Source organism: Euleptes europaea, chromosome 10, assembly GCF_029931775.1.
Source record: "Euleptes europaea isolate rEulEur1 chromosome 10, rEulEur1.hap1, whole genome shotgun sequence".
In the NCBI taxonomy this organism is placed as follows: Eukaryota; Metazoa; Chordata; class Lepidosauria; order Squamata; family Sphaerodactylidae; genus Euleptes; species Euleptes europaea.
Window position 1 is genome coordinate 69,370,563 of NC_079321.1, and position 17,748 is coordinate 69,388,310.

Here is a 17,748-nt window from a genome sequence, read left to right on the forward strand (position 1 = left end):
GTTGATTTGTGTTCCCTTTTCCCACCTTCCCTTTGGTTTCAATAGCATGCAGTTCTATTTAGCCTTGGACTCAGCAGCTGTGGCCGCTTCTTCACGCCACTTGGCTTTCTTTGCTAGGTTCCAGCTGGTGAGGGTCTCGTGGCGTTCAGCAGCCTGGAAAGGTAGAACATCCACTTCAGATTTAATGCCTAATGCGGTTTCAGAACACACAATGAAAAAGAGGCAATTATTTGTACCACATGGCCATTTGCTAGCAGTGCTAAACAACAATGCTTGCGTAGCCCCCAACTTAACTTTAGATTTTGAGAAACAGATGGCCATTTAACTTCCCTCTCCATCAAACTATGCTACAGAATGTTCAAGCTGTATTGCAGAGCTGGTTGTCTTCATGTAGCACAAGTCCCTAGTTTGCAATTACCATCAACCAAAAGAGCCACCTGGCTACATGACGCCTTGTTCACCGCTCAGCCCTGCATGTTCCTGATGACCTTGTGGCTTTTGAAGGGGAGGGAAGACTACCTCAGACGCTTAGTTGCAGGCCCCAGATTTCATTTCTCTGGTCCTGTACAAATTAATTCCCCCACCGCAATGCATGTGATTCCATCCCATTCATAGAATGTCATGAATCATGAAAGAAATTTTATATTATTTCTGCAGGGACATAAATATCAGTGGTAACAAGGGCACAATACTTTCCTCCCACTCCCCTCGGGCTTAGGACCTGTTTTGTCGACCTACTAGTCAATTAGTTTATCCAGACACTGACCGCTCTAGAACTTGGTTTGTCTCTTCTACTTTGTTGGCCTCCCTGTGCCTTTTCCAAGGGAGGACAGTAAATGAACAAAGTTACTAGTGAAGGGAATGTTTGGCCATAATACTTATTCACCTAGCACTGCTCAGCTTCTTTGGGTTCATCCGTGGTGCACACTCTGATTTGCAGAGCGCCACATTTGCAATTACCATCAACCAAAAGAGCCACCTGGCTACATGACGCCTTGTTCACCGCTCCGCTAAACAATAAGAACAGATATAGCTAGTACTCGATTTTCTAACAGCCAAGTCAGCCAAATTTGAAGATACTTAAATCTGGAGATTGGACTTATGAATGGACAAGACACATCCTTCTACAAATGTGAAAACGACCTCAGCTTTGCAGAAAAATTTGAAATCTAAAAACACAACATGGAATTAAGAACCCCCAAATGTTAAAAAGAGTGCCTGTAGCTTTCAAAAATGGATACCCTCAGTGGGTATTGCTAGGCAAGCATCACAGCCGTGGTTTCTGTCATTAAAAGATAGTGGGCAGGGAAAGGCACTTTCCAGGGATGTTTTGGCTGCAAAACAGGACTCATTGGTGCCAGGTTCAGCAGGAAAAACTGAGCTCACCAGCAGCCCCCCCCCCACCCATGAAAGCCAGTGTGGTGTAATGGTTACAGTTGCAGGCTAGGACCTTGAATCCTCATTCTGCCATGATAACCCACTGGGTAACCTTGGGCCAGTTACATATTTTCAGCCTAATTTACCTCACAGGCAGGGCCAAGATTGCCTGTTCAGAGCACCTGGATGCCTCCTGGTGGGCCGATGGCCTCCCACCCATGCCTGGGCTGGCCCAGTGGGGCCCCGTGCAAGAGGTGAGATGGGAGGCGGCGGCACCTGGCTCGGCCCGCAGCTGAATCCAACAAGGGGCAAGGCAGATGGCGGCACCCGGACTGCGCCCTGCACAAGGCACCGCAAGGTAGATAGTGGGGCCCGGCTGGCCCTGCATGAGGTGAGGCAGACAGTGGCGCCATCCCAAGTCCTGCTTAAGGTGAGGCAATCCTGTGCCCACTTTTGCCTGTTTTTGTGCCAGATTCCCACTCTAATGGTCTGCCCAGCATAGCAGTAGCGACAGACCCCCCTTCTGTCACTGCAATAATTCAGAATTCGGAGATGGTATAATGGTAGCCCTCCACTCCAAGCACATTTGCCGGCGGACAAGTATTTTGCCCATGCTACGGGCATGACAGTAAACGCCAGGCAATCTATTGAGTGCGGCTAAAAGTTCAAAACCGTAATGTAAGTCAGGGTTGTATAAAGTTTAGTATGTCAGACTGGAATAGGTGAGGCTGAGGTTTAAACCCATATTCCCAAAAAAAGCTCTCTTGGTGATTTTGGACTAGTTATGCTTTCCCGGGCTAACCTACCTCACAAGCTTGACGTGAGGACAAATATTGGGGGAAGAGCACTGAATGCTGCTCTGAACTCCTTGAACCAAAGGATGAATACAGATAGCTAGAAAGACAATCAGCTTTTAAAAATGGGACAGTAAGGGTGCTTTTTAAAGCAACATTTGTCCAGATCCAGATGGAACACTTACTCTTTTAGCAGAGGCAATCACAGCAAAGCAGGCCACAATGGTAAGACCAATCATTATGTAACAGGCCTTGACTCGAGCTTTATTCCTGGCAGCATCCAGCATCTCCATCCTACAAGAGAAATAGGACTGGGCCCAATTATTTATTTATTAATTATTTAAACCATTTTTATGCCACCTCAGCCCTCCAGCTCTGAGCCGGCTGCAGAAAGCCAGCTGCCTGTCTGCTCACCCCCCCTCCCCTTGGTACCAGAGCCTCAGGAACAGCGCAGGAGGTGGACACGTAGGGTTTTGCAGAATCGGAGGTGAAGTGCTTGGCTGGTAGCTAGATACCGACCCAGCACGGACAGCGGGGATGAGTGTTTGCAGGAGCAGGACTGAGGGGGCTGGCAGGTGCAGGGCATTACAGGCTGCCGGCATGGCATGCTGCTGCTAAACCGCTGGGAAGAGCGTAGCTGCGTGGAAGCAACGTGTCTCTCTACTCCTGACCTCGCTGTGAACTGTTTGCTCTGACTGGGATTTGGCTTGGAACCCTTGGACTTGACTTTGGGATTACCTTTGGACTTGCCCCTGTGAGGTTTGAAACTGTTTTGGGGGGGGTGCTGGGGGATCGCGACACAGGCGGGTAGGGTCCCCCATTAGGGAAGCCCAAGCATTCAACGGCTGGGAGACGCCGCAGCACGGAATGAGAGGCGTCCACCAATCAAGGGGGGCGGCGGCCACCTAGAACAGAATGGGGTGCCAAGTGTCACCCTAGGGTTGCCCGGGCCAGTGGGCTGCCCGTTCCCAGCTAGCCGCCTCTCTCTCTGGGGCTCGGTGCCTTCTGAGCTAGGGGGACCCACCTCCCTGTCGTTGGGGCCTGGAGAGCCACTGTGAGTGGTGTGACTCCACCTCAGTGAGCCAGTGCTGGTTGTGCTCTTTCCCAGCCACCATGGCATCGGCCTTTGGCCACCTTGGGACTTTGCTGGTGCGAGGTGTCGCCCAGGGGCAGATGCGAGGGGGGGGGGTCCTTGGGTGACCTGGCCCACTCTCTGCAACTCCTGCTCTGGCTGCGGCTGCCTCCCCGCTGTGGCCAGCGCCTCGACCTGTGCAGAGGGGTCGCCCTCGCCAGGGTGAGCACCCCTCTGGCCACTGAAGTTGCTGTTGACACCCCGCTGCTCCCCACACTCCAGCAGCTCCGACCCTCCCCTTTCCCCCCCAGCCTCTGCCCAGCCTGCTTTGGAAATGGACATTTCAAGGGGGATTAGAGTTTTGGGAGGTCATGCCTGCAGTGCCGGATGGGGGATCGGGACTGGCAAGTGGTGGGCAGTCACAGGCCCATTCCTCCCAGTGGCTGCTGTAGCATGCAGGACTACTGCATGCAGTTGGAGCAGTGCATGGCCCCTTACATGCAGTTGGAGCATCCATATATTTTGGTACAGATACCAGAGTACGAAACACATGTACCCCTTGTCTGGTCTGAAGTGTGTGAGTGTTGAAATTTGGCAAATCTTCCCCATTCTTTCCCAGTATTTTTCAGGGCCAGATGTTATACATGCACACACACTTTTCACGTTTCACATATTCCCTCGCCTGATAAGAGCAATTTCTGAACAAGCTAGCTATAAAATTAAGCACTGCGGTTGATGCAGCCGAATCACAAAAATTAACAGTCTCTCTGGCACAAGGGACTTTCCAAATGTGGTACATGGCCAGGGCAACCCATCTTCCCCCAGCTCTCTCCCACCCCTCCCTGGCCTCTTCTGCACTCCTTTGGGGCCAGGTGGGAACGTACCCATCCTCCTCCTTTGCCTAGTCCCGCTCCTTGTGCCCACACCAGTGTTCGCCTCACTGTTATTTTGTTTAAAACGCCAATTTTATGGAGCTGGCTGTGGTGCTGCAAACCTCTTAGGTGGCGGCTCACCATCCACAGCTGCGGTGCAAGTACCCCCCCCCCCTTAAGACTGGGCTAATATTGTACTTTAATACTTTGTTTTTGCATTCCTAGAGGGTGTTCCTTTTTGTTTTCTGTGAGGCTTCTCGGCCTTTTGGCTAAGATCAAGTGTAGTATAGATTGACAAACCAGAGGTTTTCTTGTATGTTATGAAGCTGGGGGTATCCTGGTAGGCAATTAGGCCTCCTGGTAGCCAGGCTCTCTTGGAGGAAGTGGCCAATGGAAGAGCCACTTAAATTGGAGCACAACTCCTTAGGCTGGCCAAAGGCTTTCAACTCTGCTGAATGATGTGGACTGCAAATACAGTCGGTACAGTACAGTACAAATTTGTCATATATAGCCAAAGTCCGTTACAATCAAATAAACATAAATCAGAACAGCTTCTACAAATAAAATCAAGTACAAATGTACATTGCTATCAAATTACATTTCATTATCCGGTTTAAGTACAATACTTGCCGCTAAAGCAAAAAGAGACAAACTGTAAGAAACACTGCGTCCTGCAACAGCGTCCTGCAATTTTGCTAGCTGTGACTACAAGTAAAAAAGGAAACATAATCTTGAACTAATTAATCTGATTTCTTCTCCTCAAAAGTTTTTTTTAATACTTTTGGCATGTCTCTAGCCTTCTGAATTACACAGAAAGTGCTAAAATATATAGGCAACGACTATTGAAAATGTGAGGGATTTTTATTTCTTGTTTTTATGTTTGCAATCAGAGGCGCTCTCATTTGAGAGTAAGAATTTTTCAGTAAACATTCATAGGATTGGGCTGCATGACGGTTATCCTTCAGATGCTGACTTGTGAATGAATCCCCCTGAATTCAGTGAGTCTTACTGCTGAGTAAATAGCTGCTTCCATGGAATTTTTCCTGTGGAGTTTCTACTGAAAATAGGCAGCATCAAGTATGGATACCACAAAGCTCTACCCACAAGGTCGTATTTTGTGAGAAAGGAGGGTTCAGAGTTCATCCCTTTCCCTGTGTTCAGAAATGGTAAACAAGCACAGCTGTATTTCCTATGATCTCGGCTAAATGCATTTAGAAATGAACAGATCAAAACCAGGCAAGCACATTAAACCCATTAATCTGCAAGTCACCAAGAGAAACAAAACATGCAGTTGATGGGTTAAATGAACTAATTGTGTTTTGCAGAACACTAAAAAGAACAATTTTGCAGATCTGTTCCTTCCAGAGGAGGCAGAAAGCCAGTAGCAATACAGACCTTATCACAATACCCTGTAATTGTTCACTAACTGCATGATCTGGGCTGCCTATGGAACTCCAGGACCCAACCTTTCATTCAGTATCATACACTTTCTAAACGAGCAGTTACGCCTAGACATGTGCTTTTTTATACGTAGGCACTCTTCAGTTCCGTGGATAGACGGTCACTCGATTAAAGATTTTAAAAGGCTGTTTTTTCCCTCCACAGGGCAAACAACAGCTTGAAAGGAGAGGCAATTTTTTTATTAGGAAAACATGAAGAGGGGTTAAATAGTATTAGAGGCCATGTTGATCTGCAGTAAAACAGTTAGATTCAAGTCCAGTAGCACATTAGAGACCAACAAGAGCTTCAGGGTATAAACTTTCAAGAATCAAAGCTCCCTTTCTTAGACAGGAGTAGAAATGGAGATCTCGGAGTCCTTTTATTTAAGGTGGGTGGGATATTGTAAATAATACTTGTGAAGGACACACAGGTACCATGCATATTGTAATCAGCTTGATCAGAGCACAGGGGAAATGCTTGGGGGGCAGAAAATTAGCATGGGTAGTGAGAAAGAATCCAGCCCTGGGGAGGTCCATTGTTCTAAACTAGTGAATGAATTCAAGTTCAGCAATCTCCCATTGTAATTTCCCCTTGAAATGTCTTTGTTTGAGATCTGCCACTCTAAGGTCAGCAATGGAATGACCTGGAAGATTAAAATGTTCTGCCACTGGTATGTTGCAATTTTTAATGTTGGATTTATGTCCATTTATTCTTTTGCATCGGGACTGACCTGTTTGTCGGATGTAGAGAGCGGATGGGCAATGTTATGCATACATACTGCATACATAACATTGGAAGATGAACAAGTGAATGAATCTGAGATGGTATGGCAGATGTTGTCAGGTCTGGTTACATATGGGGACAGAGTTGGCTCTTCGCTGCTCCTGTGAGCACATTTTATAGCATGCACTTCAATTAAAAAACAACCGTTAGAAGATCCAATCATGTAATCTGGCCTTCAACTAGATTATATGAAATCATTTTCTTTCACAGGTGTATTGGTAGTTTGCATATTCCTCATAATATTTTACCACAGAGACAAAGAATGAAACAAGTTTTGGCAAAAAAAAAAAAGATATAATATTGACTCACATTGCTAGAAAAGCATATGGATTTGTCATTGCCACCGTTTTTGCTTACCTTCATTAAATAGCCTCATGGAAAGCACCAAAACATCTTACACTAGGCCAATTCCTTGATATAAAAGTTCAAGCCGTTACCAATCACAATATTTGTATGCAAACAGGAACAAAGGCACATGAAAAGTACTGCTCCCTCCAGTTATGTCACTGATGTATAATCCCCTGTAAATGTTACATATCAATTTTTTGAATTTTAACTAATGGACAGATACAATTTTTTTTTTTGGGCAAATGAATGTAGGAGGTTGGGGTGACACACACAAATGAATATCCCAGAAATACCATTTTATCTCTGTTGTCCTCAGACGTGTGGAACACTGAAAGATGTGGGGCTGTACGCGGATTTCAGCGACAGATATCTTCCTTAGTCCAGTGTGGGTGTCTATTCCGCCTTCATGCTGGGACTATACTTTTAGATGCTGCCATTCTCGTGCAGTTGTGAAGAACAAAAGTCATGTGGTGTTTTGTTCTGTACAAGTCAAGAATATTATGAAGATGGTCCTGACACCAGTCCTAAAACGACGCCGGCAACAGCAAGGGAGATAACACAGCTCCCGGGGCTTGTGGTCAGTTGGCTAGTATTCAAAGAGGCCTCCAGGACTGGATTTTCTTCCTTTCCCCTCCTACTGCATCCTGCTGAGGTCTCTCCAGTTTTGTTGCTGGAGATGAGTAGACCCTCAGGAGAAAGTGAGGGGGACAAAGCAGGAGTCTGCAGGGGGAGAGGGAATGGGCAGATATCACTGCCTGCCCTTCTAAAGATGGAAGTGCTCTTAAGTTTTCATAACTGATAGTGGTTGGACAAAAACGGTTACAATAAGCACACTGTTGCTTCCAACCCTATAGGTTGAGCGTAATGTCTTGACTTTCTACATTTCCCTGCCCCTGGCCATGATGTTAAACTGGGGCAGAAAAACTGCAGAGCACTGTAACGTTATGACACACACTACATTCTACTAGTTGCCATGGCAAGGATGGGGCAAACTAAACATGTATGGACCTCTTTCTGCATTACATGATGTTTTAGTTGCATATAAGACATGTTAACAGTGTACAGCCAGGGTGCAACACAGTGTAGAGTGCATGAGTCAGATGCATATCGGTGCACAAATGCTAAACTGGCCCAGTTTTCCCCCTGCCAGTACAGATGACTGGGGAAGGCACTGGCAAACCACCCCGTAAACAAAGGAAAACGTCAGGATGTGACATCACCCCATGGGTCAGGAATGATCCAGTGCTTACACAGGGGACCTTTACCTTATTGCATACACAGTCTGCTACTCAAATGTGCTTGTCCATAAAGCCATATCAGCACAAATCAGTAAACCTAAATATTCAAAAGTATAAATATTCAACATGTTCATGAGATCCAAACTGTCATTAAAAGCAATAAAATGTATGTTGCTAAATGCCTCTCCCACATATATGTCTTGTCATCGCCACTGAAATATGAGCCATACTCATATGCTGCTCATGAGAACACATTTTGTTTATACACTTTGGAAACAAATATAGACACAATCCCCCTTTGAGAACACTTTTCATTTCTGATTTTTTCCCCAAGCAAAAAGAAGAAGAAGTTGTTTGGTGCATACAGCAAAACTACAAAATCTTCAAGACACATGCCCTGTTTTCTCCAGCTAGAATTTAAGTTTTCCTCAAGGACACAGACTATGTTTTCCCAAGAAGAACTTGGCTATCTGGCTGGTGTAAATGTAGCCAATGCCCCGACAGATCCCCTGTCAAGCTTGCTAGAGGTGGCAGCAGGCTGGGCCTTGGAGTTTCCTAAACTATTAGACTTGGGGAACTTCAACGTCCATGCCAATGCAGTCCCCTTTTTTGCATGTCTCAGGCCTGGTGCCATCCATGGTGGCTCTGGGGCATTCCTAATTTGTTTTGGGTCCCACAAGCAGGCCACACGCTGGATCTAATCTTTGGCTCTGGGATAGGTTTAGAGCTGATGCCTAGTGAGAAAGTGCCCTGGTTGGATCACTTTGTCCTGAAGGCCCGAGTGGTCTTTCTGCCTCCTCCCTGTTTGGGCGGTGAGCTGATTTATACTCTGTGGAGACTCATGGATCCTGTTGGATTCCAGAGGGCTCTGCAGGATCCTATTCCTCCTGGTGATTCCCTTGATGTGCTAGTGGAGGACTGGCATAGCCGGCTCTCCACAAACATTGATGAAATCGCACCCTGACACCCTCTTCACCCATTGAAGGAGCTTAGATGGCTAGAGCGAGTTTGGGGGTGGGCTTGTGACAAAGCTACACGAGCATCTTATAGGACGTTTATGAAAGCCTATGAGATGGCAGTGAAGGCTGCTAAGAAGGAGCATTATGCAGTCTCCATTGTGTCTGCTAGCTCTCGCCCGGCACAGTTATTTAGGATAATTTGGTCACTTATGTCCTTGGATTGACACTCAAATATAGGTACCAATCTGGCTCATAGCTGTGAGGCTTTTGCGAGCTATTTTGCGGGTTAAGTCTTATCACTTCACCGTTACTTCCCTGCCATCTTTGATACAGTAAAAAGAATTAGAGGCCCCTTGTCCATCTTGTGGTCCATTTTGGACCATTTCCGTTGGCTTTTGGAAGCAGGATCCTAGTGGCTGTGAGGCCTGTCACCTGCTTCTTGGACCCATGCCCAACCTGGCTGGTTAAGTCTAGTCTGGACACAGTACAGGCACCCCTGGGAGATATTGTTAACTTGTCCCTGACGTTAAAAGAGGCGTTTAAAGAGGCTGTGGTATGACTGCTCTTGAAAAAACCGTCTTTAGATCCAAGAGATCTTGCCAACTGCCGCCCGGTATCAAATCTTTCATACCTGGGTAAAGCAGTAGAGAGAGTGGCTGCCAAACAGTTACAGGGTTTGGGGGACGATACATCGGCTTTGGACCCAGTCCAGTCCGGCTTCCGCCCTGGTTATGGGACGAAGACTGCTCTGGTTGCCCTCACATACAAACTCCATTGTCAGGTGGATCAAGGCAGGTTGGGGCTGCTGATACTTTAAAATCTGTTGGCAGCCTTCACCATGGTCGACCACTGTCTTTAAGACCACTGCCTTGCCAATGCTGGAATTTTGGGCACAGCCCATCAGTGCCTGCACTCTTTCCTTCAGTGTTGGGGACAAAGGGTAGTGCTTGGGGAGGAGGTTTTGCAGTGACACCCTTAGGTATACAGGGTGCCACAAGGTGCGATCCTCTTTCCCGTGTTGTTTAACATGAACCCTCTTGCCCAGCTTGTCAGGAGATTCAGGCTAGGGTGTCATCAGTATGCTTTATCTGCTGGTGGATGGCCATCTGGATTCCATCTCAGATACACTGGCCAAGTGTTTGGATGCTGTGACTGGGTTGTTGAAGAATAGCCACCTGAAGCTTAATCCAATGAAGACAGAGGTCCTGTGGCTCAGCAGGGGTGGCAGCTCCCGACTCTTGACAGTGTCAGATAGGGCTTCTGACAGCTCCGGTCCCAAACAAGATGGTTTTCCCCCAAACAAGATGGGGTTCTCCGTGCACTCCTCCCCCCCCCGTTTTGCACACGAACTCCGGCCAGGGATTTACATTTGTATTGGGACCCGTCCGGGTAAATCTTCTATCTGATATCGGGTCCCGCGCACAAAGCCAGGAGCTCAGCCATCTCCCCCACTGATTGCTCTTAATGGTTTCTGTTTAAGTTTTACTTAAGTCGTTACTGGCAGGAAACGACTACATTGTCTCTTTGTTCCCATAACACTATTGTATCTGTCCTATATATGTATCCTCTCCACCCCAGTAATGTATTCCAGCCTTGTTTGCCTCCTTACTGAAATCATTGACTTTCGGAATAAATCTTTGAATCGCTGCTCTGCCTGGATTCGAGTTCTATTGCCAGAAACGCCGTGTATTTGCAGAAGCCTGACAAACTGACATCTTCGGCCACCATCAGGATCCTGGGTGCGATTTTTGATGCCTCCTTATCTACAGAGGTCACAGCCATGGTCAAGACGGCTTTATTCCATCTCCATCGGGCCCGGCAGCTGGTGCCTTACCTTTCCTTCCCTGACCTAGCCATGGTGATACATGTGACAGTCACCTCTAGGCTGGATTACTATAACTCACTCTACATAGGGCTGCCCTTGAGACTTATCCAGAGGCTCCAGGTGGATCAGAATTCTGTGGCAAGGCTCCTTATTGGGGCCTCGATTCAGGAGCATATTCAGCCGGTTCTTCGTCAACTGCACTGGCTCCAGCTGGAGTATTGGATCAGATTCAAGGTGCTGGTTTTAAAACCTTACTCAATCTGGGACCTTCATATCTTTGGGACCGCCTCTCCTGGTTCTCCCCAAAGAACACTACGTTCATCTGATACCAATCTGCAGGTGGTCCCCGGCCCTAAGAGTGTGCAGCTGTCCTTGACAAGAGCCAGGGCTTTATTGGTCCTGGTTCTGGCCTGGTGGAATGCTCCTCCTAGCAACATCAGGGCCCTGCTGGACTTGAAAGAGTTCCACGGGGCATGTAAAACATAGCTTTTCCACCAGGCCTATAACTAAGGACAGCCATGAAGGTCATCAGTGTTGGCCTCCCTGCCCCCCCCCTTTCCTGTTGTTTATATGAATTACAGGGGTTGTCTGTATCTGCCCTCTTGGCGAATACTGTATTTTAGCACCATCTGATATTGCAGATTATATTTTAAACGAAGGATTGTAGATTTTAAATGGTTTTTAGAATTATTGTGCTTGTATGTTGACTTTAATGTTGTTACTCGCCCTGAGCCCTGCCATGGCTGGGGAGGGCAAGTCAGAAATTGAAACAAACAAACCAACCAAAACGTGGCAAACTCTAAGCCTGTTATTGAATGTCTAGGGAGACTGAAATGCTCTCCTCCCCTGTTTCTAAGTGTTTCCCCTTTTAATACTTGATTTGAACACATTTACTCTCTTGCAAAGACGCAGTCCAGTCTGGCTGGTGTATATGGTAAAAGGGCATTGTCAAAGACTTATTAAAATTCCTTGGGGACAGGTTGGTCAAAAACAAAACCCCAAAGTGTTGAGCTGAGAAACCTCACAACCCCAGGGTAAAGCTGCCACCATTCCCCTTGACTAACCTGCCAGCTAGAGACCAAGGGACTAAGTCTCTAGTCCTCCTGGGTCTCAGATCAAGAAGTCAGCCCTGAAGGGTAGGACTCTTGCAAGCTGAGTTCCAGAAAAAAGTTATTCTGGTAGCTGTAGCCAATAACGGCTAAAATACTGGATTTAGATTGAAGCCCCAAAACCCCCAAAACACCACAAAGTGTAATTAATAAGATTTATTACAAGATGTGCAGGAATATATAATATATGACCAGTGAACAGAGAGGATAAAATAGTAAACCTAAATATCTAACCTAAGCACATTTACTAGCATTGGTTCTTTAGATCCAGATGTTACCTGACAAGATTGTATCCAACAAAGTTTCAAAGTCCAAGACAGGTGCTCAGGCCAGCATGGGTCACTCAGAATGGAGAGGTGTCCCAAAGACAGATGTAATCCAGACAAAGGGCAAAACTAGAATGAAAGATCTTTCCTTTATGCCCAGTGGCCCACGTTGGCATGACTCCAATTGACCAATCAAACGTGAATGATGTAACTTAACCAGTCAGTTGTGTTGCTAACTAGGTGACCCAACCAATCAGGTGAATTGTCATAATGAGTCCATATACTCTGCAGGTGTATAGGGCCTAATCAATCAAGCACCTTCTCTCACCCTTGGGTCCTCACACTAATGAGATGCAATGCATAGGCCAAACTCCCTCACGGATTCTTTGGCCTTGAAACCACTAGGCCTAATGGTCTGACCAGCGTCCGTGCCAGCCCCCCATCTTCCTTATCTCACTCTTTGAAGCTATAGTCAGCTTGACTTTGGGTTCTCAGAGTGGGAAACGTCCGTGATTTTTACTAGGCTTCAGCCTGAACCAATGTTTCTGAATAGACAAGAGGCTGCTAAGAAAGCCAGTTGCTTGTCAGGCATTTCTGGTACATGAATGCATACATTTTTCAAATATATCCTAAAGTTCCTTTTCCCTCAGGTCTCAATCGTGCCTCCTGTTGGCTGGGACTGAAGTCCACTTTTGTACTTAATTCTCCCATTGAACTATATAGGATTCATAAGAGCTTAACTTTTAAACTATGTTGCTTTCACAAAAGTCACCTCTGTTCCCACAAAAGGCACCTAGCACAATATTGTGACTAGTTCCAAATATGGAGATAAATTTCCTCAGCTTAATGCTACTTAGAGGTTGGATAAAATGAACAACTTACGAGATCCTTGGGGGAATTTCACCTTCTGTCTTGAAGCGTTTAGTCCACAGGAGGATTTTCCTGTCAAATGTAGAGGGTTTGCAGCCGCCAGGCACTTTGTAAATCTTCTCAGCTGAGAAAGCATTGCATTAATTTGCTTACTGAGAGCAGTGCTAATAAACAACTTAATTTTATAACTCAAATCGCTAATTAAAATCAAAATTATCTATTGGATTCTTTTAAAATACTGGTATTTTAAAATACTGGTGAATTTCCTGCATTGTGCAGGAGGTTGGACTTGATGACCCTGGTGGTCCCTTCCAACTCAATGATTCTATGGTAGCAAATGCACACATTTTATATTTCCTCTATTCCACCACATAAAATGTGAGCAGTATATTTCCTGTACCTACCTGTAGTCTTGAAAGAACAAGTATGAGCAATAACCATAACTAAAGTTCATGCTGGCATAAATCAGTAACTTCTGTACAAAAGCTAGAATTCAGTGGGATCCAACCACGCTTTCAAGGTTCGCTCAGCCATAGAGGCAAAGTAAGCAAGACCTAGAGAGCCACATTCCAGGGGTCACTTACCACAACTCTGAACAGGTCTTAGAAGGACAACCACCAGTGCATCCACATCTGATCCAGGGTAGGCACAAAGGGGCAGTTGTCAAGTAAGCAATAATTCCCTGCATTTCAGGGAATGCTATCAAGAACCTTTTGATGTAGTATTTAGTCGCCATTAATGTGGAACACAATGATCTAAAAGTTGTTACTTAAATTTAAAAAGAAAATAAGGAAACAGTATCCTGCCTGACTCTTGATTAATTTGCAATTGATACAATAAGATATGAGGCAATGGAGGGAAACTCCCAGGGTACCAAAAAAACAAACAATAACAAAACACACCAAAAAATCCCCACTTCGTCTAAAGATGCATCTTTCCATCCTCTACCTTGCTTTTCGTCCAGTATGATTTTAGTCCTTGCATGGTTAAGTCACAAGACTTCTGATAGTCTTTAAAGTGTCACAACACTTCTTTTGGATCTTGCACAATGGAATTAAGTTAAGACCTGTTCTCTTTACAAGAAATACAAGAATTCAGAAACATGAATATGCCCCCCCTTTTCCATGGCTACTGAAAGACAGAGTTGTAGTATGTCTGCTATCCTATGTTAGGACTATGTATTTATACACTCCCCCTCCATCCTTCCTCTACGAAGCTTTGGGTCACACATAGTTCTTCCCCCCATTTGGTCTTCACAATAACCCTGTGAGACAGGTTATGCTGAAAGAGAGTGCCTGGCCCAAGTTTCCCAGTGAGCTTTAGGGCTGAGCAGGCATTTGAACCTGGTTTGTCCAGATCAAGGTCTAGCACTCTAACCACTATGCATTCTGCCATGAGAAGAACAAGGGATCAACTGCCAGCAATGGTTGGGAACGAGGCCAAAGCATCAGCTCTCTGGGATGGGCACCTCTTACACTTAAGATGCACCTCTTACACTTGTGCACATGATCACATCACAAAAGAAGCATTTTTACTTTATTTCTGAAACGATATAAGTATGCCGTCCCATGGTAATGGACTTGCAGCCAGGACTGAGCTACCCAGGACTTCCAGGTCCCCTAAAAGTGTGCCCCACCTCAATCCTTATTTGGAAATGAATCTCTAAATCACACCAGATGCTCTCTCTTGGTCTCTCTCTCTCTCTCTCTGAGTCCCTCCCATCTACTCACCTGAGCTAAATGGTTCTGGGCTTCTGTTCTGATCAGTGCAGGACAGTGCCGTTGAGCCCAGGATACCAGGTCCTAGAGGTCGCCGCACTGGAGCACTGAGCTGCCCGTGAGCCAGCAGCCGCCTAAACAGGAGACGGCGTCGTGTTCCAGATGCAGCCAGCATGGTGAAAGCAGCCAGCTGAGCAAATCAGGAAAACGCTTTACTTCCCACGCTTGGTCTCCAAACTGCAGAACAACAGAAATCACTTCCAGCTCCTCGGTATCTGTCTTTATCATCTCTGTGCCTGCCTCCCCATGACTGGGAACAGAAGAAGCTCTTTCCAGTCCTTGATCACTTGCTAGTCCTGCCTCCTTTTCTGTTTTTTCCCCTCTTAAAATGAAGATTAAGATGTTTGAAGGAAATCCAAACATTTTATTTCCTACAAAGACTACTGTGGCTGCAGGTGTTGTTTTTTTAAGTCTTTCCTTTCTAGGTCATCAAGGATCCGTTTGGTTTGCTTTTCTCACACGCATCCTAATTTCTGGCTCAAAAAGTGGATGCCTTTTGTAGGCAAGCTATCTATTTATCGATCGGTCTGTCTGTCTGTCTCTGTCTGTCTGTCTGTCTATCTACCAGTTTGTCTACCACAAAATGGTTGCCCCAGGAGCCAACCACAAAATTTCAGGAAGTGAGCTTATGCATAACCGATCTCCAGTGGCCCATCAGAAGCCCTGCTAGGTGAAAGCTCCATCGGGCCCTACCCACTTTCTAAAAATGCTTGATGGGTACCAGGGCTCCCAGATCGGGGACCCCTGTTGTAGGAAATAGCCTGTGTCCATTTGATACCACCAGACTTTGGGGGTCTCCTGGTGTTTGAGGATTCTTTAATATGCAGACAGAAAGTGATCCAAATATATCGGGTAGAATAGAGAAAATGCCACAGATTTATATTTGTTTTAAAAATCTCCAGTTAGCCTGCCTACAGTGGGGAGAGAAGGCAGCATGGTATAGCCCATCTTGTCATATCTCGAAAGCTAAGCAGGGTCAGTACTTGGAAGGGAGGCCACCAAGAAAGACTCTGCAGAAAAAGGGAATGGCAAACCACCTCTGCTTCTTACGTGCCTTGAAAGCCCCTTGCTGAGGTTGCCATAACTCAGCTGTGATTTGACCACACTTTACATCAGTGGTTCCCAACCTTTTTTGACCAGGGACCACTAGGACTTTTTTGTTCGGTGCAGGGACCCCAAGGTTCAAAATAAAAATTCAGAGAATTTGAAAATAAACTGTAATCATAAATATTGTCGAAGGCTTTCACGGTCAGAGTTCATTGGTTCTTGTAGGTTATCCGGGCGGTGTAACCGTGGTCTTGGAATTGAGACACTGTCCTTCAGTGTTACTACTCTGAAGATGCCTGCCACAGTTGCTGGCGAAACGTCAGGAAAGAAAATTCCAAGACCACGGTTACACAGCCCGGATAACCTACAAGAACCAATGTAATCATAAATGTTAGTTAAACATTAAACTTAGAGTAATATTTGAATATATATTTTTACAATAGAGAACTTTTAATTGAAAATATTAATTTATTATGGGTTTATAACTTTGTTTCGCGGACCTTAATTTAGTTCTCGCGGACCCCTGGGGGTCCACAGACCCCTGGTTGGGAACCAATGCTTTACATGCACACAGTGGGTATCAACAAAGTAGCTACTACTATTTTTTGCCACAAGGAGGCAGTGCATACTTGTTTATATTGCACACTATCCTTTTGGAGACATTGGAAAGGCTGCTTAAAAGGCTTCCAGTTAAAACTCAGCTCCTACAAAAGCATTGCTAAGTGATGAGCAGCACTGCTCCAGGTCTGCATACGGTCAATTTCACAGAGACTATGGCTGACTAACAACACAGAACATGTTACCTTTTCATTCATTATTCACCCATACTCTGGAAAGGTCTTCTGCATTTTCCCTCAATTTCTCCACCAGTTAACACCACTCAGTGATTAACAATAGAAGAAGTGAGCTGAAGAAGGTATCTGAAGAAGTGAGCTGTGACGAAAGCTTACCTTACCAGAAATAATGTTAGTCTTTAAGGTGCTACTGGACTCTTACTCTTTTCTACTACTAGCAATAGAACAATTGATAACCATAGGCTGCAGTTTTAAAATCTGATCTACAGGGTCAAAATAAAATAAAAAAGAGGAAGAGGGCTGTAGTCTACCAGTACTTCACAATGGTAGTTCCATCCACAGTTAAATGCTATGTATTGCCATCTGCAATCTTATATGGGAGATTTCAAAAACTACCCTACTCAGCCAGGAATTGTCCCTGTGGGAGGAGTTGTATTGAAACTATTTCACATATGCTTTTTACTGCTCTTATTATGCAGAAATTCAAACCTTTAACTCCCATCTTAGCAAACAAGACAGGACTCCCTGATTCTGCCAAGGTGCCCTTCCTCCTGAACCATAGTTCTTCCATTATAATGGAGAAAGTGGTCAAATTCTTTCAGAGTGCCATAAAAATGCGATATGACAAAACCCAGAGATGAATGCTGTTCTATAATTGCAATGTAATTTGACCTTTTATGCAATATTTTCATTGTCTAACCTGATTGTTTTTATGCCGTTAATTAGATTTTTTATACAATATTTACATTGTTTAACCTGTATATTTTATGCCATTAAGGGTTTTGGCACTGATTTGGGCTGACGTCACTTCTGGAAGTAACGTCATCATGTCGCCAACAATCATGGGGATGCTCTGGTCTTTGGGCAAAACTATACAGTAAAAGCGGCTTCTACCACAGAATTTTTGCCCAAATACCACAGTGCCTCCGCAATTGTCAGCAACATGATGATGTCACTTCCGGAAGTGTCCAGAAGTGGCACTTCATTGCGCCGGCTCGCCTACAGCCTCCCATTGCAGCTAGTAAGTCCCCATGCCACCCATGGGGTTGCCAGGGGGTACCTGCCAGGGGTACCTGCCAGCCCTATCTGGGCACCTTTCGAATTCTGACAGCTACGACCACAAAACGGCTACCTGGTAGGCAGAGGAAGCCCAAGTGCAGGTGGTAAGAATAATAA

At 45.5% G+C, this 17,748-nt stretch overlaps 1 protein-coding gene across 1 annotated transcript; it reads right to left on the bottom strand.

Moving 5' to 3' along the window:
* Positions 1-14,846, bottom strand: FAM162B (family with sequence similarity 162 member B). Its single transcript, XM_056856318.1, has 4 exons — positions 14,684-14,846; positions 12,966-13,077; positions 2,357-2,465; positions 1-153 (listed from the first exon to the last, which is right to left on the bottom strand). The coding sequence occupies exons 1-4, from the start codon at positions 14,844-14,846 to the stop codon at positions 55-57; spliced, it is 483 nt and encodes a 160-aa protein (XP_056712296.1). The 3' UTR covers positions 1-54.
* Between the last annotated feature and the right edge of the window lie 2,902 nt (positions 14,847-17,748).